This window comes from Solanum lycopersicum, chromosome 6 (genome assembly GCF_036512215.1).
Source record: "Solanum lycopersicum chromosome 6, SLM_r2.1".
NCBI classification, from domain to species: Eukaryota; Viridiplantae; Streptophyta; class Magnoliopsida; order Solanales; family Solanaceae; genus Solanum; species Solanum lycopersicum.
The window spans coordinates 26,460,304-26,484,489 of NC_090805.1; the positions used below are offsets into that span (position 1 = coordinate 26,460,304).

Genomic DNA, 24,186 nt, shown 5'->3' on the forward strand with positions numbered 1-24,186 from the left:
TCAATCTTTAGGGAATACTTAGTCCCATTTATAACTTTAGAACAATGAACTCAACTCTTTCTCTTACTTAACTTAAAACTTTAACTCCTAGGGAAACTTAGTTCCCTTATACCTTTTTGAGAAATGAACTCAACCTATACTCTTTTCCTTAACTCGAACTTGAGCCTTAAAACGAATTAAAAACGTTTAAGTAAGAATCTAAGAACTTTAAAAACTTTACTCTTACTCACTTTATAGCTTTAGACTTGACTTCTTACTTTCTTGACTTTGATCCCAACTTCCCTTGAATTTGGGTTATGGATTCAAAGATCACGATATCATGTGTTATGGATGATTTCATGATGTTTAGATGTATACTAGAATGTTGGAATCAACTAGGAATGAAAGGTACATCACTTAGGAACTAGTACGAAAAGATAGGAAAAGAACGAGGTCTCCAGGGGTTGTTGGCGCTCTGAGAGGCGTGAAGCGCCAAAACCTGTTGGACAGACCCTGGTCTAGGGCACTCTGGCTGGCGCGCCGTGCCAGGGCCTGTCAGACAGAGCCTGCCTTGAGGCGCTCTGGCAGGCGCAGTGCCCTAAGGGACGTCCAACAGAACTTTCGTATTTTCTTTTTTGTTTTTCATCTCTAAACCTCCCAAACTCCCATGGGTCCCACCCGAACACTTAGGATACCTAAATAACTCATTACCCAATAGTTTAGACCCGAAAATAGTCCGAAAACATGAATCAAAACTACTAAAGATCAACTACAATTCAATAAACAAGAACCTCACGACTTTTCATCAAGAACTCCAAGATTTTCATTCAAATAACTCTAAATTGCTGATTGAATCAAGTTGGAGGGTGGGTTAAAGGATGCAACACCAAATGATCTCACATACCTTGATAGGGATCCGACGAAATCAATGCACGATCTTGGCGTTCTTGGACGATTCTTGGTCTTCCTCTTCTTTTCTCCTTTTCTCCCAAACCCTAAGCATTATTAAATTTGAAAAACTGATTTGGGACTTGTTTTTAAGCCTAATATAACCTTAAAATGAATTAGGAAATACTAGGGTGAAAAAACAACTTTGCCCTTACTAAAATCCGGATTGAACTTTCCTCAGTCTAACAATCCAACTTTCGAAAGACGTTTCTCCCTCTTACGACATCGGATTATTGCAAACTTGGCGGCGTTGGAAAACTATTCTCAAGGGCTTTCCAACCATATAAATAACTCACGCAAAATACTCCTGAGCTAGAAGTTATGACTGTTTGAAAATGACCAAAACTCATTTTTGAAAGCTGAAGATTTTCTAGATTTCTTTACTTATTTCCTAAAATGATTATTTCTTGGATTCTTAGTTTACTTTTAGTTAATTCTAATTATGAGATGTTATAAAATTCGTATAAAAATATATATAAAATTGTGAATAATAAGCTAATTTTTAGTAGAACATTATCTATTTTTTGTAATTTGTTGTTTATCACATTTTATGATTCTTCATTTGTTAAAATCTTTACTTTTTTATTTTATCCTAATAATAAACAAGGGAAGAAACTAATCCTACAACAATAATTAGAACTTTTAATTCATCATTCCCTAAAACTAGTCTCATTAATTTTCCCTTCTTAAACTAAGAAATATGTAACTCTTTATCTTCATAACTTATATTTTCATAATCTCTATAACTCCTCATAATTCCCAAATTTAAATATGTAAACTTATGATAAGTTATTGTGTTATATATATATATATATATATATATATATATATATTATGTTAATTAGAGGACCATGAATTAGAATGGAGATTAAAGAATAGAAAATTAAAAAAATATTAAAACTAAATTTTGAAAGAACTTAATTAAGACCATGCAATACAATATCACAAGTTCTCAACTTGTGTTGCAACTTATTTCATAGAGAAAAGAAAAAAAACTACGATAGAAAATATCTTTTTGCCAAAATAAAAAATAAAAATCCAAAAAAAAGTGTTTAATTTAATGAACCAATATTATAACTTGTGATTTTGTTATTTTATTTATTGTTTTTATCCCACTTTTTATTTTTTTTATTTTTTATTTCACGTTTTATTTTATATGAATTGAATTAAGTAATTGAAAAACTGAATAATGAGTGAAAATATTGATCTCATAATTGATGATGTTGCAAACTTTTGAGTTAAAACTGTTCTTTTTTGCCTTGGTTTACTTATATGTAAATTGCACTCCGCAGATATATTTTAATATTAAATTCTTATATTCTTTATACTATCAAAATCATACTGTTATAACTCTTTTGAAGTATATTAAAATATAATTATCAAATCAAAATAAATAGAATTGTGAATATAAATATTTAATGTATATATTTTATGAAATTTAAAAATAGGAAAAAAACATTATTTATGCATTTGATAATTTAATTTACTTTTGTTACATATGTATATTGTGAATTTTTTATAAATAAAAATTGAATACAAATGAATAAATAAATTGATTCGATTTTTAATATATTATAAAAATAAAATCACAAAATTCAGTATATAAAAACTTTATGTTAATATTTTAATATACTTAGTTATGAATATATATTTCACGTGGGGTGTCCACGTATTAATTTTATAGAGAAAAAGGTGTAATCATTGATTTAAAAATGCAAAGAGTACATTTGAAATTAAAACGTATTATCAAATTATTCGATTCAATTAACCTTCAATTCTATTAATCACTATATAATATGTGAAGAGCTTTATTATCTATCAAATTTTTTTTATATAATAATCAGTAGCGTGATTTTTAATTACTTTCTAAAAAGTCATATTTAACGAGTGCAACATAACATTTATCTTTTGATGTAATTGGAACTAAAAAATCTAAAATATCAATTGATGTGATTTATGCAAAACCATACAAATCTAAATTGAATATTTAAAAAAAGAATAAGAACGATTGAAAAATGAAATATTAAAGAAGTTTTATCATATCAATTTGACAAAGAATAATAAGCCCTGTAGATGTATTTCATTAGTATTTTCAGTTACTTCATAATATTTTTAGATTCTCAAGAAAAAAAGTACACCGTTGTAATACAATATAGATGTTAAATTTGTTAAGTTTCATTTCAATCGTCATCTCAAAATGATCTTCATAATTAATATATAATTGAAAAATAAAATAATAATATTACATTTGAATATACAAAAAACGTGTATAATTAATTAAAAAATTAATTATTTAACACTTATTTTAAAGACTTCGTGCGACCAAATTCCCTAGTTTATATACGCGAGAGGATGACATTACTACATTAGAGAATTTTGAACATTCAAGGAACCATATTATTGACTAATATCCAGTGGAACCAATAAATTAAATATTATTTTATTTTTGTTAAATAAAACAACAGGTGAAAACAATAGAGCACCCGATTCTGAACAGGCTAGCAAGAAAGGGACAAAATAATAGAATAATATAATTATACTCAGTGATTTCTATATAGTTTTCATCATTTTAAATTTTATTCCTTATAAAATTAAATAAATTTATCATTTTATTAAATTTTATTCCTTATAAAATTAAATAAATTTATCATTTTATTCCTATTTATTATTTTTTCTAAATTAATTTTATAAAATAACAAATATTAAATATCATTCTATTTAAATAAAAATGACACATAAATAGGACCGGAGAAATATTGTTATGATAATAGAAATACTACGAGAAAGAGTCTACTATATTATAGTATTTAAAAGACTCAATAAAGTAATATTAGAGAAGTAGTACTAGAGTAGTATAATATATCTCCAAAGACAATTCTCAAGTATGCCGTTTCTATCACTCTTCAATTTCCCGCAAAAAACTGATCCATTGACATGAAGCTGAAGATCTCAGACTAAGTTTACCCAACAACGACAAGGTTTCTGCTTTCATCTTTGTCTGAGATCTTCACAGGTTCTCAATTCTTCCGATTTTCCATCTTAATGTCGATGTTTTAAATTATATATACAGATGCTAATTCAGCTCTTCATTACTGAATCCTTCAATCAGATCTTTCTTGTTGATTTACTTCTTTGACGTTTTTAGCACTTTTTTGATTGCTTAATCCTTTTTGTGTGCACCTATTTGCTAGTTCTAGGGTTTTGCGTTGGACAATTGGTAATTGTGTTGTTGACTTTTCTCTAAATACGATACCTGTTTGGTACTTTTTGTTTGTAGTGGGAAGAAATTCTTATATATATGTTGAGGAGTTGTTGTGAAATGAGGATCACTTTCGAGTTGAGCATTCCATTGGTAAAGTTTGGTATCTGCTCAGTGGAATCCATAAATTGCCGCAGTGGTTAGGTGGAAATTTCAACAGCCAAAACATATTAAATAGGTCCCAAGGGGAAAAAAAACTAAGCTTTAGTCCTCTACTAAATGGGTTCGGCATATGAATACTCAATCTCCATTCTGCTCCTTATGTGAACCTGTCTCATTCCAGTGCTTAATAATTACTCTTTCGGGTGACATGAGTTTGGGAGGGGTAGCCAAGATTCTTGTGAGGATGAACTATAGGCTTTTAACAACTCTGATAGTGAGTGTGCTGTTAGCCTGACACTCATTTGTTGATACATGGCAATGCTTCTTCTCTTTTCTGCTGTTTTATTGAGGAAATAATCTTGGATTCTTCTTCTTTTGATGCAGTTTTTTGCTTTAAGTTCCACTACCATTCAGAATTAGGTGGACTGGTTGCGGTATACTAAGTTGCAGCCACCAATTTTGAGGGCAAATGATCATGCTTAATTGTTCTGATGAAAGTCTTGGATGCTGTTAGCTCTGAGAAAGATAAATATATTTGCCATGGGCGTAACCTACTTGTCAGTTTCAGCATTCTGCACTGTTCTGAGCTATGTCGGACTCCAGTGTTGGATGGGAATTTCGGTTGAGAAACTAAAATCAGATGGGCTCATCGGGGAGAGTATTATTAACTTCAGGAATGGAAGCCGTGCATTAGAGAACCTTTTAGGTTCACATACAACAATTGCTCTGGGAGCCAATTTTGCAGTCAACGTATTTATACTGCTAGTTTTGTTTCTTAAGGTACTTACTCTTTCCATTCTGAGATAAATAGTTATGACTGATATTGTTACCATGGGCTGGAAAATATTTCAAGCGATTATTAATTTCTTTTGTAAAGCTATGGGTAAATCAACAAATGCTTGTTCTAATATAATGATTAATGCAGTTGGCCGGGTATTCAGTATCTTCGATATACCCGTGGATAATTCTTTATTGTTGTTTTTCCATCCACAAGGGCAATTCTTTTCTTATGATGGACATTATTATGGTATGAGATTGACCATATTAGATTTATTCTAGCTTAAAATTTAGTTTTATATAACAAATTTTAAAGAAAGAGGGAATCATACTTGAATACATTTAAGCATATAAGTAATCCTAGCCAAATAACTTTCAATCTGAACATAACCTTGCAATCCTTACTCCTTACCACTTATCCTCATCCCCCCCCTCCCCCATCCTTTTTTTTTTCAAATAAAAAAAAGAGTAAAGTGACAGGGTCACATGTAACGACTGCAAGGTGGTGCCAGAATAAACCCTTACCATCTTATATAAACTAGTAGCTCTGGAGGTGAAGTGAAAGAGTGGAGCGTGGTAGTTGCCGAGTTGATACTAGAAGGCTCGAACCAAATAGTATTTAATCCTTGAGGACAAGCTTCTGAAGGAGGGAGAACGAGACCTAGATGTTTCATAAATACTTTGTGGTAGGAAATGATGAGTTGCATTGAGAAAGTAACAAATGAAGTTTTAGGTGTGTCTAAAATTTCTAAGGGGTTGTTTGGTTCACTGATAAGTTGATGCAAAGATGTTAATACAAGGATGAGATTTATAAAATCACGGATTATTTAGTGCATATGCATTTTTGTAGATGTTAGGATTGTTGTATTAAAAATGAGCTCTACAATGTATGATTTAAAGCGCATGTTTGATTTGAAATTGTTTAAACTCTTGTTTCCAATTATAACCTTAGAGCTATCGGTTAGGTGTAAAGAAGTGCTTTGGAAGGAGGGCATTTTTGTCATTTTGTTTATTTTTATCCAAGTATAGCTAATCATTGTATAGTTATACCACATTGACTGGGATAAAATAATACAATAATTATTATCTAAAAGATCACACATTTTGAACATGCTGAATTTGAAATGGTAATCAAATGAAGTATAAAACAGTACAATTTTATACATGGATTATTTTTCCTAATACTTGTGGGCCAACATTCATGAGACCTCAACTACAAAAATCATGCCGGTGGCGGTGGCGTAAAAAGGTGCCAAGTTTTGTAAAAACAAAAAGAGAGTAGTGTAAGAAGTTATCAAAAACAGAAGATGGAGATGTTTTTGAAAGGTATAAGAGAACAATAGAGAATTGAAGAAGACGATTAGTGAAGCTTGGGGTAAAGCCTTAAATACATGACTCTAGGAAGTAAGTGATGTGACAAGATTCCTACTAAGCACCCAAGGGTGTAGCCTAGTGGTCAATGAAATGAAAAGAATCCATGAAGTCTTAGGATCAAGTCTCTGTGGAGACAAAAGTACTAGGTGATTTTTTGAGAAATGTTGTTGTTTCCTGTCAACTCATTAAGAACTCTTAAGATACTAGTGATATTCTCATCTTCATGAGAATATTCATGTTTACACAAAAAATAGAAAAGAGCTAAACAATTCAGCTTCATCTTCTCCATAGAGCAGCTCTTGTTCTCCAAATATCTGATCCCTTTCCAGACAAATAGTCCACCAAATGCAGGCTGGGACAATCTTCCATCTCTCCCTGTGCCCTGGCTGAATTCCATCCCGATTCCAACACGCTAAAGCTTCCTTTATTTTTCCTGGCATTTACCAACTGATGCCCCTTATATTGATGGAAATTTGCCAAACTTCCACTCTCTCCTTGCAGTGTAAAAAGAGATGATTTATTGTCTCTGTCTCAAATTCACAAAAAAACACCTGGATCACAAATCGAGGCCCTTCTTCATCTGGTTATCCTGCGTGAGAACAACCTGTTTTTCGAATAGCCAAGTAAAACCGGCCACCTTGAATGGCATCTTAACTTTCCAGATCATTTTCCATGGCCACTAGCTTGTTTGAGTGTGTGTCCTCTGTGAGTTTCTGTAAGCTGCTCGCTCCAACTGAGAATCTCTTCTGTGTATCTGGAGCCCATAACAGTTTGTCTTCACTGTTACTGAGTTCCTTGCATCGTTCCAGGATATTTAGAAATTCAACCATTCTATTCACCTCCCAATGATTTAAAAGTCTTCTGAACCTTAAATTCCATCCCTGAGCACCTCTCATTTCTTTGACAGTGGCCACTTTCTGTAGAGTGTAGACTCAAGTTAAATAGGTCCTGGAAACTAGCTGAGGGTGTTGCCTGTTCCACCCAAACTTCCTCAAAACAGTGTTTTTCCACCATCTCCTATCTTAATTTTGTACTTGTTTATAAGTTTTGGCCATAGATTCCTGATTGTCCTCCACACTCCAGGTGCCGTATGGTTGTGTTGCTATGTTGCTGATCCACTTTGTCTACATTCCATATCTGGCCTTAATGGTATCTTTTCACAACGATTGTTCTTGTGATGAAAATCTCCACAGCCATTTCATTAGCAAGCTGTGGTTTTGTATTTTAAGATTCCTTGTTCCTAGTCCCCCTTCTTTCTTGCTGACTAAAACTTCATTCCACTTGACCAAGTGAAACCTGTGCTTATTAGGATCACAGTTTCCTTTCCAAAGAAAGTTTCTTCTAATGGCATCTAATCCGTCTCTAATGGCATCTAATCCGTCTCTTACACTTGCTGGTATAGGGTACACCAACATCATGTAGTTAGCAAAGCATCAAGAACGCTTTTGGTGATAGTAGCTATGCCACCCAGGGGTAAATACTGGCTTTTTCCAGTTGGCAAGCTTCTTCTTGCATTTCTCCAGTACATTGTTCCATATGCCTTTTCATTTGCTCTTATCTCCTAGAGGCATTCCCAAATATATTGTGGGCAGCTCCCCTATATAAAAGTTTTAGGTGATTTCATCCTATCTATGTAAGTCTTTGTTGACAGAGATACAAGTTGGTGGTCTTCTAATGAATTGCTTGATAACTGGCCATGGAAGTTGATATGGAATGACTAAGCTCCCAACAAAAATCATATGCTTCAGTTGGACATCTCTTTGGTTGGACATCTCTCATGAAGTTTGCCTCAATCAAGAGTCTAGACAACCTTAAGAAAAGGAATTTTCAGATTGCCAATAGATATTACATGTGCCAACAGAACCTTGAGTCCAACAACCATCTATTTACATTGTACAGTCGCTGCTTACTTAGAGTATGTTTTTGTATATATTTGGTATTTATTGGGTAATGCCACAAAGTACCAAAGAGGCCTTTGAATGCTGGTGCAATTGGAGAGTTGGTAAGGCCAACTCCAAATCACTCCCTCAAGGCTAAAGTATCTTCTGTATCTATAGTTGGCATAGTCTTTCACCCATAGATTCACCTGAGAACTTTTTGAACTTTGTTAGCTCCCTGATACTAGTTTAGTCTTTTTTTGTGATTGAGCTAACAAAGATTTGTTATTTTCCTAACTTTTGTACTATTCTGCATCATCTTGATGCCAGCAATGAAATTTCTTATTACTTCATTAAAAAAAACTAAACTTGAGAGTAGATAGTGTGATCAGACATAGATAAAATTCCTACTTCAATCAGTTTCTCAACAAAAATCATGAGGATAAGTTTTTTGATTTTCATACTTATGTGGAGAAACCTTAGTAACACTTCTTAGAATTAAGTGTTTATCTTGGGAGTATGGGAAACTAAACATCAACAAACTAGTAGATTTATTCAAAGGGAAGTCTGTCTTATTGAATTTATCTTTGGATTCCATCTGAAGCCTGAACTGCCACTTCTCTCAGTGAAATCGACGTCCTTGGTACAATCAATTTCATTATGCCGGTTTTATTTGAAGAGACCTGATCATCCAATTCGCTCCATTGAACAGACACAATTATGTAGTCAAAGCAACTTTATCACTTAGAGTTGACTTTTTCTTTAGCCTCTCGGCTTTGACAAGCCGTGGTCCAGTAATGCTTTCTTCAAGCTGGATGATTCAAGGCCCTCCTACCAACTTGCTCCCGGTGACAATGGGCACTACCTCAATTGGGTTGGAAACAATATAATTGTCTAACGTTCTGGACTCACAAGGTTGAAATGTGTGTCGGGCTTTCCAGTCAAGTAGAGTTGATAATCCCATTTTCAAATATGAATTTGAATAGATTCTCCTTTGATATTTTGATCTTTATCGGTCTCTGGATTAGCTTCAAAGGATTCTCTCTCATGGATTTGGCTTCTATTTAAGACTTCTTGGAATATAGAATCTAACTTCTCCAGCCTTGGTTTTTGAGGATTCCATTTCGATCTAAACCCAAAAAGCCATATCTTATGTACAAAATTACTTTTTTTTAGCGGTCATGAATTCTGGCCGGGCGTTCATGTAGTATCTAATAACTCTGCTTCTGTGTGTTGCTGGCGCACCTCTCCTAACTATTGCCCATTTATCCTAGAATAATCTTTTTAGAAATCGTGGGCATACCAATAAAAAGAAAAACATAATTGGATTGGAATTGATGACTTAAGCCTCTTTCTTAAGGGCCTTTAGGGACCAGCCATTATCGAACGAGGGACTTCGCTTCACTGTCTTTCAATAAAGCAAGTTTGCAGAGTAAATTCTCATCCCACAAGCACATCTTGACTATGAAAAAAGGAGATAGGTCACGCGTACTAAAGGACGCAAAAATGGTTGAGTTAGAGAAACACATGATCAATCTGGTTTGTGAGACTTACTTAAGTTATTTGTTATGTTACCATATGCTGGGGAACAACAGATGAACTTTGACTATAGTGGAAGCTTTTATTTTCTTCCTCTTGCTTTGCGCATGTTTCTTCTGTCCTTTATGTTGGAGCTCCTGTGCTTTCCTAGATCCTCCGTGAAGGGGCCAAGCTCATGTCATAGTGTGAGTTAGCTGAACATCACCACTAGTAGGCTTAACTGTGCTATTGGGCTCCAGAGGATCGAACCTAGTATGAGTTTGTTTGCTTTTGTTTATTCTTCTCTCCTCTTTAAACTAGGCTATATTCTCTTCTTGGGTTCACTATAGCATATTTGGGTTATTCGTGCAAAAGCCCATAAGTTTTTGCTCCCATTTTTCTGTCTGTTTTCTTTCTGGCCGTTATACTCTAATTCAGTTCTTTAATTTGAGAAGAACTCCATGTCTCTCCAATTTGAAACTAAATTTGGCAGTTCATGTGTCCACATGTTTCATACAGACTCTTTCAATCATTGCTCCTCTCAGCTTGTTCACCTCATCTTCCTCCTTCCTTTGTAAGTTTGATAGAATATCATAGTGAAGTGAGTTGACTTTGAGTGGAAGAATGATTATTTCATCCACCACGAACAAAATCTAGCTAACATCTTCTTAGATCCAGTAATTGTTGCCTCATCAATCTCGACCATACCCCTAGTTTATTGTCAACATCTCTACATTGGGGGGGAGGGGGGAATACCAAAGATGTAAAGTGAACCTACTAGTCTTGCCCATATCTTCTTTCCTTCAAGTCCTTTCCTACTGCACCTCTTACTTACTTTTTCAGTTTACCATAAGTCTGCTCTTTCATTCTACTATCTGACCTTTCTCTACTCCTTCTAGCTTCTCTATCCTTCTCTGAGGACATGTGCCCTTGATCCATCTATGACAGACTCAAACCAACAGTCCTCTGTAAACCTCTCGATGTTCCTGCTAACAATGTCTAAATCATTGGACTCTATTGTCACAAGACTTCTCTCCTGCTTCATAGGCCCGATGTCCCTTGTTCTCATAAGATAGAGGGTTTATCTCTATGGTAGAGTGTTTTCAACTCATGCATATTTTCGAGCTTTCAGCATTGGGACATCACTAGAGACGTCTCCACAAATTAGCTTAACCCTCTGAAAACCAGGATTTACATACCGGGTCACAGTGTATTTAAGAATAGATAACTTATTTAGGCTTGCACCAAAACATTTACTGTTTTCTTTGTATTTCTTTTCAATATTGGGTGGATAAGCTGTGGTTCTAGGATTCTATTATTTATTCTTTGAGATGTAATTTGGACTCCTTTTATTGTGATCCAGATAGGAAGTATGTGGTTATAGTTTTGGGAAGAATACATGTACCACTTAGTCTGTTCTTAAATTGATCTAGTTGATTTTCTACAGGGATTATGAAAAAATTATTTGATTGATCATTGTATAATATATTTGCGTTTGGTCAAAATATATTAAAATACCGGTAAAAATATCACATCAAATTAAAAATATTGTAATGCTACCATATATTAAGAAATGTTGACTTTGTGTTGTAGAAAAATAATTTTCAGGGACGGATGAATGGGAAATTAGGTAAAAAAGATGGGGAGGTGGAATATTTTCTTGATTACCTCTGAAAGGACGCCCTTTCAGCCTTATTGAATGTCTAACACTCTTTATTTTTTGGTTTCTTGGACATTTCTTCATGTGATGGCTAGAATGTCTCTGTGAATGTTTAAAATAGGACTTCTTAATGCTTCTAATGAAAGTTCATGGGATATTAGGTACTCTTTTTGCACCTGAATCCTGTTCAAATATTATAGAGTACCTTTTACAACACAAGTTCTTTTCACAACTTTCTGCAGACTATATTCTTTGGAGATTTGCACTCGTCAGAAATCCGAAAGCTGGCTGAACGCCTTATCAATTATATTATTTCCAAGGTAAATATCTCAGCTACATGAATAAGGTGGTATACAGAACCTTCATTATCTTTTTTCTTCTTTTCTTTCCTCTATTGCTATGATTCAAACTCTACATTTTGTGACCTAAGTTAAGGAAAATGTAACATATGGTGTTGGCACTTGGCATTGTTTCCATTTGATTTTTACTTGTAAAGATCTTTTGGCCACTTTAATTTGTTATATTGCTTGACATTGAATGGATAACTAAGTAAGGTGATGTGTGATGGTTACATTTTCCAACTTCTTGGAGCAATGCTGAGCCAAGTGAGTATGTGTACTTGGTGGAAAGAAACTAAAAAAATGGGACTTGAGAGGAGTGAGGGCCCCTCATTTAGAACTAGTTCCAGTTTCTGGACAACTTGGTGAAAGACGTGAACTTCATGTCATGTCCCGCCACTTTGCCAGTCAAATTTGGCATAAGAATAAGGGTGAAGAATGTAAAGTTGTGCAAAGTGTCGGGACATGACATTCAGCCTTGTTCAGAGTATTAGCACCTCTCAATTCTTGCTTTGCAAAACCTCCATAGTGATCCACAGGGTTCGTCTTGTTGATAAATTGGACAAAATACAGTGCACTGTGTAAATTTTTGTAGGTCCATGATCTATTAGACTATGGAAGGAGAACCTGCATGAAGATAGGGAACTCATTTTGTTGGGCTTGGACCTGCTATATATGATGAATTTTAATACCATGGTGTCTTCTAAGTTTAGTAGTTGAAGATCTCAATTTCTTCTGATGACTTTAACACACTCATATGTTTTTCGTTTTATATTGGAAACTTTTCATTTGTTAAAATAATCATTCTACAAAGTCCACATCTGGTTCCGATATGAGATGTCTACATGAATTTTCAGAAAAGTTACAGGGTACCACATATTACTGCTGTCAGATTGCAAAATTTGAAATGCCAGCAACATGATATCGAACAAATAAATATCCCAAGTTCAAGAATTTGATATGTCTTGCGCATCCCTTAATCCTTAACCTTTGGTGGATTGGGAAGTTCATTTGAAAGTTGAAAGAAATAGTGCATCTTTCTATCCACGCGAAATGCAAGAATGGGATTAAATGGGTCTGAATCCAAACAGGTGGTAGTATTTACGTTATTTACATACCTTAAATGCCCACATCTTCTGATCGTACCATTTCTTCAACCCCATCTGTCATGTTTTCTGCATTCATTATCCCATCACTACCATACAGCCCTAAAACATCCTTCGCTTTAATCCCTATCTTTCTTGCTATCTACACATCTAACATAGTTTCAATAAGAATAGTTACTGGTGCATAGGGCATATGGTGTTGGATGTGTCAATGCTAGATCTGGTATTTGGTTGAATTGTTTCAAAGTGTTGGTTTGATCAGATTGGATATGTCTTGTCATTGTGATCTTTCACTGAGAAGCGATTGCAGTAGTTCTGAACACTTCCACAATGATCTAGAGCATTTCAAACTCAGTGCTTGAAACTTGTAGCTCCATGGTATCATTTGCTAAATTTGAAGTCTACATTCATGTCGTCCTCTATGCATGTTAACTTCACACTAGTATGGTCAATGAAGTCATTCTCACATTCATGTTTCTCTCTAGTGGTTATATTGGAAGTGTTTTAGTATACTGCTCACTGATAATTACTTCCAGGGAACTTTTCTTCCGTTGGTTGTTCCACCTACCCTGTATCAAGCAGGCCTGTGGTCAACGTGGCTAGCTGTTCTTTGCTTTTTAAAGGTATCCTCTGTTGTGTATTCGAAGGTATTGATATTGGGATTTTGAGTGTCTAACCTTGGATAAAATTTACATATCTGCAGATGTTTCAAGCTTTAGCTAGGGATCGACTTGAACGATTGAATGCCTCTCCTTCAGCTACTTCCTGGTCATATTTCCGGGTGTATTCTGCTTTATTGCTGGTTCTCTCAGCCAACTTACTCTGGTACTTCCTAGACCTAACTCTGTTTGTTGTGCATTACATTATGCAGTGGTCATTCTTATTTGAAGATTGTAGATGTAGAAGGTATTGTATGTGTGTTGTCTTTTGTATTTTCGAACTATTGCTGTTTTGTCAGCAATTGTGTCTCCAGAGATACAAGTCTGATTCTTTAATCCCTAATACTGTTTTATGCTTTGTGCAAATTTTACATGGAGGTCTCTAGAATTTACACGGCCTATGCATGCCATATTGCTCACTATAACAACAGCATAATATCGAGTTAACCAACAGTCCAACACCCAAAACTGGATGGACGATATAAGATGTGCGTGGAATTTCATGATAGTGAGGACCTCACGACTGAAAGATAGAACAGAAATACTTATCAGAACAGGGGGAAAGATAGGAAGAGTGTTTCTTCTATAAAACTACCTAGAAATACGGAAGTTCAGATATTACGTCCTAGACCAAAAATCAATGGACACATCAGTCCAAATATAAGAAAAACGACCTAACTTTGACCTTATTTGGCTGAAAGTAGTAACTACAAAAACAGTTAGAAAGGACCTGAATCCAAAGAGACTTAATTTGCTCCTTAATAAAGAAAATTTACCATTCACTTCATTCATGCAAGTACTCTGCAATGTATATTTTGCTAAACAAAGGGAGTAAACCTAAAAGGGACTCTGAGTGATCTGTTTAGGAGTTTTTGGCCATCAAAGTCTTCCCTTCACATCTTCTGATTATACCTTTCTTGGCCTTTCGGCTAAGATCAAGTGTAGTATTTGTTCACAACTCCACATCCTCAGATTTTCCACCCTTTTAAGTCTAAACAGTATCCATTTATCATTTAAATTCATTTACCTAGTTAAATAAACACATGTTTGGCCTCTTCTTCTTAGATTTTAAGACTTCAATTATTCTCCTGCTCTTTTCATTATAGTTTCTCTTTTTTCCATCACTTTCTGGCCATTTTAGCCATCGAGTAGTGTCCAGCAGCAGCAAACTGAAAAAAATATTTACACAAATAATATTAAGAAAATTTTAAATAAACTGATTATTGGAATTAATCGTGGTGTGCACAAGCTAGCTCGAACACCACGGTTATCATAAAAAGAAGAAGAAGAAACTTGCTTCATCGCAATATGCAATGAATGGCTCGCTTTTCACAACATTGGTTTAACTTAAGCTACCTGGTTGGGATAATAGTGAATATGTCCTTGGGTGTTCTATTCCAGCCTTTTGTGATATTAACGTTCATTGAGGGGGTCAAGTTGATGTGTTGTTCGACTCTGTGTACGGGAACCAGAGTTTCAGTTTCTTTTGGTGGATGACATCTCCAATGCTTTAAGCACATTATCTGGTCTTTTGAATACTTCTCTAACTACACTTTTTTTGGTGTCCTTGCAGGATGAGGGCGTGCCTGATTGTATATAAAACAATAAGTTCATCCCTTTTTTTGTTATTGTTCTTTGAGCCTCTTAGCATAGCATTTGAGACGCTACAGGTACAGTACATTAGGAGGGTATATCTTCTATTTTTCTTTGACACATGCTTTTGAATGTTTTTGACCTTTCCAAAAACATGTTAACGATTGCATTTTGTATGCCAATCCTTTGCTGCAGGCTATTCTTGTTCATGGATTCCAGCTGCTTGACATATATATCCATGACTCAGCAAATGATATTTCAAATAGTAGAATATCCAAGCTCTTTGACATATCTGCCGCAGGTAAATTTTATGCTGGTAACTTTTGCTTTAGGTGATCTGGTTGATTGAGTAATGAGGTTATGTGATTTATTGGAGATGCTCTGTGCCTTACTGAAGTGGATTTTGTGATCAAGTTCTGCATTCAATATTTTTGTTTGATTTATCAACCCTTCTTTGAAATGTTCTCGCAAGCGGTGTGATCTTTTCCTTAATGAGGCTGATGCTCTTCGTTTGTGTCTGCCGTACTCTTTTCTGTTAGTAGTGGCATATTCTGCTTATATAACTGTTAAGATGTCCCACATCGGTAGAGAGCTCACGTTCCAGTTGAGGTTCGGGTATGCGGGGTGGGTGGGGGTGTTAAGATGTCCCACATCAGTAGAAGGATGGGAATCTGGTCTCCTTTTATATAGACTTGAACAAACCTTCCCTCATGAGCTAGCTTTTGGGGTTTAGTTAGGTGCAGATGTCATATCTTTACAATAACTTTACAAAGTTACTCTATTTAAGAAGTCATCTTCTCTTTGATGTTTTTAATCAAATACTCCCTAATCATTGCTAATGAAGGATATATGTGCGTGTAAAAAAAGATATGAAGGATATATATGTGCGTCCTTTATTAATCTTGAGCTTGCCGGAATGTATATCTGCTGAAAGGATGTGGAAAGAGTTTCCTTTCTGCTTCTGTTCTATGGATGGTTTCATGTGAAGTCTGTGGTTGAAAACACATCTTAATCGTCTTCCCTATACCTTGTTCTTGCAGTATTGAAGTACATAGGATATTTACTCAACTAAGAAATAGTGATTTTCTTTTTGTCTTTAACCATCTCCGATCCTCATCTTATTCCTAAAAACCTCTTACAGGCTCATTTGGGGAATGGAAAGGTGTTCTTATTCGGAATATGGGTTTTCTCCTGGACATGATGACTCTGTTGATGGCCCTTGCTCATTATGTGCACATTTGGTGGCTTCATGGCATGGCATTTCACCTTGTGGATGCAATGCTTTTCCTAAATATCCGTGTAAATATTTATCTGTATGAATTAATGTAATCTCATAATTTTTCAAATACCTCAGTTTCCCTCTTCTATCTAGTGTTTAGTAGGTCCATGAGTTGTTACTTAACTTCAGTTCATTTTGAGCAGGCTTTATTAAGTGCCATTGTAAAACGGGTCAAAGGGTTTATTAAACTGAGAATAGCATTGGGAACTCTTCATGGTGCACTTCCTGATGCAACTTTGGAAGAGCTACAAACTTATGATGATGAATGTGCTATTTGCAGGGTATCTCCCTGCCCCTTCGAGCTTCCTTGTTCTTATTCCATTTTCCTTTTTATACGATTCTTTTTTGCTTTGAATATGTAAGCCTTTGATATGCTGGAAATGACAGGAACCAATGGCAAAGGCGAAAAAACTATCTTGTAATCATCTTTTCCATCTTGCATGCTTGAGGTCTTGGTATGGCTTAGTTGTTGCTTGAAATGTTTACTGGGTAGTGCAAATTGCAATCTTTGGAAAAATTCATATACAAATATTGCCAAATAATTGCAGGTTGGATCAAGGTTTAACTGAAAATTATTCATGTCCCACTTGCTGGAAGCCGTTGTTTATAGGAAGAAGCGAGAATGAGGTAAATCCTCAAACTGCAGATGTTCGGGGTGATGAGCTGCTTGCTCGTGAGATGAGTATGGGACTTGATCAGTTGAATCTTCCTGGCCATGCACTTCAAAATGAAGCTTCCCGCAATCAAATGCACAATCCTCTTGTAAGTCGTGATTGGAGGTCAGTTTTCTTGTACCATTGTCGGTGATTGCTTCTTACCCATTTGCCACTATTGGTTTCAGCTAAACCAGCATCTGCTGTGGAATATTATATTGTGCCTGTTGCTGTTCTATCTAATATTTTTGTAGAAGTTCAGAAATGTAAATAGGATAACTGACAGAATACATTTGATAAGAGTGTCAAGAAAGTCGTTCAAGAAGAAATGAATTCATATAAGATAGATAAGAGTGAGATAATGAATATTTATGAAGGAGCCTTCACAAGTGCGAGAAGCTGTGGTGATGATTGATATTAAGGATTCCCCCTGAACAGCGTGATTACTTCAAGGATTTGCTTTGAGCCTTTACTTGTTTACTTTAGTTAGGGATGAGCGAGCCGATATATGCAAGATGAGGTCCCATAGGACAAACCTTTTTAGCAATTTATATTGTCAACTGACGAAATTAGTGAGAGCTGAACAAAAGTTTGTGTTGTGGAGAAGAACCTCAGGAACAGGAAGTAAGTGTTTTAGGATAAGTAGAAATAAACTAAATACATACACTGCAAGTTTTTTCTTTGAGAATTGTAACAATCTTTATATATATATATATATATATATATATATATATATATAAGAAAACACTTAGGGGAGTGTTAACCATTTTACTGCAAAAGAATAGATCAAAGTGATCCATTATAACTGCAGACTACCTAACATATCTACCAGAGAATCTGTACTCTCTAAATTGCTTTGTTTACACAAAATAAATCTAAAGGATACAATTCATCTTAACATTTTGCAATGAATTGTATTTATCTTCAAAAAATCTTGAGTTCCTCTCTTTCCGTATTGACCACCATATGCAAGCAGGGACCAACCTCCACCACTCTTTCTGTCTCACTGTGTCCGTCTTATTGTTCCAAGCTCTTAGCAGATCAGCAGAACTAGCATGCATAGTCTTACTAAGCCTGCCAAGTTAAGAAACAAAATCCACAATTGAGTAGTCAAAGGACAGTGTATAAACAGATGGCTGTTGGACTCTAAAGCTTTCCCGCATAAAATACACCTAGAACATAACTGGAAGCCAAGCTTTCTTGAGTAAGGCAAACTTCTCTAGCAAGCAACCAGCCATGGAAAGCTCACAACCTTGGTAGGAACTTTAGCCTTCCAAATGCACTTCCATGGGCAATTCACAATGGGTTGGCTTGTCCGTGAAAGGTTAAGATAAGCAGAATTAACAGTATAAATCCCATTATTGTTTCTATTCCAGTAAAGAGAATCTTCTTCCTCCTTGAGACCTATGAAAGCAAGTAGGAAAAAGATCATTGATTCTCCACAGATCCCTATCATTCAACCCTCTCCTGAAGATGAAATTCCAGTCATTCAGTCCCCAAGCACTATCCAGTATGATGTCAGGAAGTGATGCTATATACAAAAACTCAGGAAAAATATCTTCTAGTGGCCCATGACTTACCCATTTATCATGCCAAAATGAAGTCCTCCCATTGCCCACCCTTGTGTATCATCTGAAAAGAATCCCATAGTTGTCTGATAGCTTTCCAGATCCCTGTCACATGAAGGTTGTTGACTGGACTTGTACACCACTGATCTGTCTGGCTATATTTTTCACCAATGAATATTCTCCACAAGGGATTAGGTTCAGAACTATACCTCCACAACCACTTTATGAGTAGGCTTTGATTATGTGCTTTTAAGTTCCTAAGACCTATGCCCCTTCGTTCTTGCTAACTAATGAGAGATTCCAATTAACCAAGTCTGTGTTCCTCTTATTTATGTACGCTGTCATGTGAAGTCTCTCCTTAAGTATCACTATGATTCTTTATAGTGTTCTCCTCTTCTGTTTCAATCCACCCGCTGCACTTCTTGCCAATATCTACCAGTCTCCTTCGTCCTAAGGTGTAAAGGAGACCAATGATTCTGACCCATAACCAATCTGTGATTATTTCTTCTTCTCCTTCGTCCTAAGGTGTAAAGGAAGACCAATGATTCTGACCCATAACCAATCTGTGATTTTTTCTTCTCTCGTGAAAGTGGCTTCTGGTGGCCATCACTTCAGCTTGATGGTTTCCTGCTCCACATCTAGCTTCCTGGCATAACTTGCTCATCCATCTTGGTATTCGGAAATTCGAACAGGAACTGTGTATAATTGAGGTCCTAGATCAGCACTATGAAAGCTAATTTCCATTGTCTGATACCCATCTTCTCAGTTCAAATCTGGTGGGGACAGCCCCTTTCCCTGAGAAGCCCCATTGTCTCATAAAAGTTGATACACTCCTTGTGCTGTTCTAACATGATGTTTCCTTCTTTCACCAGCCACTTGTTTTGGCAGCTGCTTCACCGTATGGAATACCTTGCCTTAGAGGCTGCTGCTCCACCATATTCAAGGGTCCCTTGTCTACAAATTTCGGCAATCTTTATAGCTGTATCTCCCCACCCTTTTTTAGGAGCCACTTCAGGCACAATAATTTTTTTTGAAACTGGTAACTTTTTGTATTCCTCAGCATTAAGGGCTATGCTGGCCACCTCCGGAAAAACTGTTACAAGAAAGGGAAAAGACTAAAAAGAAATACTTACAGAGAGCCTATGAAGTCCACTAATTGTAACTCCTCTTCTATATCCTGTTATTTACACCAAAAACCTAAAGTAGTAATTACTTTCCATTTTGATCTTCTGTATTGTACACTCCTTTCATTTAAAAGTTCTCTGATTCCTTTCTTTCCATATAATCCACCAGATACATGCTGGAACTGTTCTCCGTTATTTTTTATGACTTTTGCTGCCTACCCTTTTTATCCAGCAACTAAGAAGGTCAGAGGTGTGTGTTCAGGCATAGTCCAATGTTCATTGGCTATGCTTGTAAACAGAGCCCACACCTGAGCAGTTACCTTACAGTGCATGAATAAGTGTTTGTTAGTCTCGAGAGCTTCTCTACAAAGGAGACATCTGGATACTATGTTGATGCGCCTCTTCTGCATTGTTACATGAGTCAAACATTTTTCTTAGCAACCATCACCTTGGTAGGAGCCACACTTTTCCATATTGTGTTCCAAGGTCCAATGGATCTTCCTGCACTTCTTTTATGTCCCCAGTTGTATAATCTATTCACTGAAAATACCCCATCTTTATGATGTCCCCATGCTAATCTGTCTGGCTCTAGAGTAGTACCTGGGAATCCACCAATCAAAGCCCAAACACTCCACCATTCCATCAATCTCCCAGTCATTTAGCAGTCTTCTAAATATTATATTCCAACATTGTGAAGACCACATCTCCTCTATCTTGCTGTTGGTATTTGTGCATATTGAGAAAAGAATAGGGAACAAGTCCCTCAAAATTCCATTTACACACCAATCATCTAGCCAGAACTTTGTTTTGTCTCCTCTGCCCACCACAATTTTTGAATTTTTTTTTAGACTCTCCCAAAGGTTTCTGATGGTCCTCCACACCCCACCCCATAAGTTTCACTTACTTCACTAGTGCACCAGAAGTCCTCTTGCCCATATTTGTGGTTTATTATCTCTTTCCATAGAGCCTGCTCCTCCTGATTGTATTTCCACAGCCATTTTGAGAGAAGGCTCATGTTATGAACTTTTAAATTTCTCGCTCCCAGCCCCCCATTTTCCTTGCTTTGTTACAGGGGTTCGGGAGTTGATTCAGGTTGGTTGGGTTTAGATGGTGCTGGTCCATCTACAGGCATCAGGTCAGCAGCGAGTTTGGGTCGGGTTCAGACAGTGATGAGGCATCTTGCAGCTGTTGGAGAAACGTATGCACAAACTGCTCTGGAAGATGCTGCCTGGAATCTTTGGTCTATGCGTGCCTCCCAGGCTGGTACTTCCAGTTCAGCAATTCCTCCTGCAGGTTCTGCGAGGCACATTGGAGGCGCTGGAGGGTTGCACTTGAGGACAACCTCACGTGCCACAAACAACAATATTCCAAACATACACACAATGGTTGAAACTGTTAGAGAAGTGTTGCCACACATACCTGATGAAATAATTTTTGAGGTATGGTTACTTTGACTTTTAGTCTCCCATGAAATATGAGTGTTCTTTATTGTTTCTCTACAGCCATTTTACTTTTGCTGTTAACTCCAAAATCAGTAAAAAAGAACTTGCTCTTGGAGGGTGTGCGCGCATCTACAAGTAGAGGTAGAATTAATTGTAATGAGTGAGAGATGAAAAAGCGAAATGAATGGTTGGTGGGGAAGGGCAGGGGCAATGAGCAAATTCATAGTTTTCTGATCTTCGTCCTAATTATTCCCCTTGATATGGTAGTCATTTAACGTCTTCCCTTTATATTAAGTAAAAGAGGGTGGTAAAAATTACGTTCTAGTGATAAGTTGCAATAAGTCCATTTTTCAAGGATTGTTATCTGGGCGGCTGGTGCCAAATTTATACCCAAAATAGATGTTACTGTACATTAACTTTAACTGACCATCTTGGTTGAGATTCCTCGAGTAAAAAATTTGCCTTGCTATTTTCATTCCCCATCTCCACCCCTATCCCCCCACTCCTCAACCTGAAAGAAAAAAAAGAAGCTAAAATACCTCATAATATTATACTCTTCCATCCTGAAGGCTATAATAAAAGGGGCCTAAGTTTGCCTTTGCAATGTATTGTCATTTGAAAAATAGTACTAGTAAACAATTGTAGCTAATGATTTAATGGACTAATGAGTACTAAATTTGCGCAATCCATGAACCGCTCATTAGCTATTTTTGATTTACATTCCTGTTTCGGTGCTCTTTCAAAATTGCAATTAAAAGTTGATAAATTTGAATTTGCAGGATTTACAGAGAACACACTCGGTAACTGTTACTGTGAATAATCTTCTGCACATGTGATTACACATACCTTTCTTTACGATACTGTTGTGGTATGTCTTTCACTGAGGCAGATCAAAATTGAAGCTCTGGTTGTGTACAGGAGTGAGGTTTCCAAATATGTTGGGGTGTCAAGCCTGTTACTGCATATTATATCTGATATATATATAAGTTTCACTTTCTTGTACATGTAAATAACTTGGGGAACTTGTTGTGAGAGACAAATGCTATAATAATTCCTCTTTTCTTTTTGTCTTCCCGTGAAATAAAATAGTATATTCTTTTGGCACACATAGATATTGCCAATTTACTTTGTTGGATAGTCTATCCGCACCTAACTGGCATTGAATAATATGTGGTGAGACCTGTTGATTATTGTACGCTAAATTCAATTTTTTTTATAAAGAGTATTTACTGGAAAAATGGCTCCCAAGGAAACCGAATGGGATGCTGATTGAAGTGATTTCGGTTATGTTGCTTCATATCAAGATTTGTAAGTTCAGACTAGTAGTCTCATGTTTAATGGAGTTAATCATGGAGATACCTTAGGTAAAGGGCAATATGGTGCATACACATCTTTCGTTAAAAAATTATGTGATGACACAGGTGAAATTTAGTTATTATGAGTATCTATCTAATTTTGCATGTTTCTAATACAATCGAGGAGAAAATTTACACATTCTTTCGCTAAATTCGTGGGGCTGCCATTGAATTTGTTATCCTTATACAAGCTGTCACTTTGTTTGGAACCATGCTGTGCTTTCCCTTGGGCTTATGTAGAACCATGCTGTGCTTTCCCTTGGCTTATGTAGAGCGATTCCAACGAGTCTTTGTTTAGAATAACAGGGCATCCAATGATAGCACTTTAATGAGTAAGTGGTTTGTGGCTTTTATAAAAAAAAAATGTTGTTTAGTGTGATGATTCATTACGTTATCATGCCACTTAGGGCCATGTTTCATAGTGGAGGACTTGTATTGAAAGAAGAATAGTCCTTGGTAGAATATTTTAAAGATAAATAGAGAATTTCGTGGAAGATTTTAGAATTTTATGGATTTGCATGGAAGGTTCTTGGAATCTTCTAATTGTGTAGAGAATTTTAGAAGATGATTAATTTGTAAATATGTAGGGATTTGTTGATAATTATTATTTGCATATAAAGTTTTGAGCAGTACAAAAGCTTTCACAAGCAATTCTTCATTGTTCTTTAATTCAAACGGTCCCTTGGCAATCTATTGTTAAAAAAAGCTTGCTTGATCTTATAGATGGTAAAAAAATTGTGAGCGAGTTGTCAAGTGTAGCACGAAGGACTTGATAGAAGTTTAAGTCCGTCAAAGTTTTATGAATCTTCTCGACTCAAATTAACTACCAGGAACTTGTCAAGTAGAACCTTTAACCAAACGTCGTATTCCCAAAAGATTGCTTCTGTTTCCTTTCCTCCCAGCATATTGGTTTATTCTTTTTTTTTAATAGATATATATATATATAGCAAACATAGAGACTGTATAATTCGCTATACATATACAGTTGAAGCAAATTGTATAAAACGAAGTGTATAAAACAAGAAAGAGAAAGACACTTGGACAGAGAACTGTTTAAAAACGAATTGTATTATTATAAGTGTATAGAACGATTATATACAATTTGAATTTGTATAAAATGAGAGAGAGACAGACAAAAGAGATTTGATAAGGAATATACAATTGAATCGAATTGTATAAAACGAGAAAGAGAGAAATTAGATACAATTTGAACATTGTATAAAACGATAAAAGAGAGAAAGACAAAAGAAACTGGGCAGAGGAGTACTTTTATTGCATAATTATAAGTGTATAGGATGAAAATATATGCACTTGCATGTGTATATACAATTTTCTCACGCTTTATACAAACAGAAACGCAATTTATACATTTCGCTTTTGTTTGTATAAGTGAGAAAGACGAGGGCGGCGAGCGAGATTCGGGAGAGTGGCGAGCGAGATCTGAAAGAGGGGAGAGAGGGGAACAAAAATATATGTATTTATACAATTTTCTCTGCTATATACAATTAGAAACAATTTTTATACACTTGTGTTTGTATAAAAAGTGAGAAAGCGAGTGAGAGATTGGAGGAGACT

At 35.7% G+C, this 24,186-nt stretch overlaps 1 protein-coding gene and 1 pseudogene across 4 annotated transcripts; both read left to right on the forward strand.

Moving 5' to 3' along the window:
- Positions 1–3,721: 3,721 nt before the first annotated feature.
- On the forward strand, positions 3,722–22,362 carry LOC101247432 (E3 ubiquitin protein ligase RIN2). Of its 4 annotated transcripts, none has more exons than XM_069299131.1 (13): positions 3,722–3,905; positions 4,673–5,068; positions 11,737–11,814; positions 13,475–13,561; positions 13,642–13,763; positions 15,171–15,267; positions 15,386–15,491; positions 16,332–16,489; positions 16,613–16,750; positions 16,857–16,924; positions 17,018–17,248; positions 20,887–21,253; positions 22,036–22,362. In XM_069299131.1, the coding sequence occupies exons 2-13, from the start codon at positions 4,793–4,795 to the stop codon at positions 22,090–22,092; spliced, it is 1,785 nt and encodes a 594-aa protein (XP_069155232.1). In that variant the 5' UTR covers positions 3,722–3,905; positions 4,673–4,792; the 3' UTR covers positions 22,093–22,362. The 4 variants fall into 4 exon arrangements, with proteins under 4 accessions (XP_069155232.1, XP_010322004.1, XP_004240755.1 ...); XM_010323702.4 differs by having other exon boundaries at positions 3,738–3,940; positions 20,860–21,253; XM_004240707.5 differs by having other exon boundaries at positions 3,738–3,940.
- On the forward strand, positions 14,506–14,583 carry LOC112941767 (U2 spliceosomal RNA; annotated as a pseudogene).
- Positions 22,363–24,186: the final 1,824 nt, after the last annotated feature.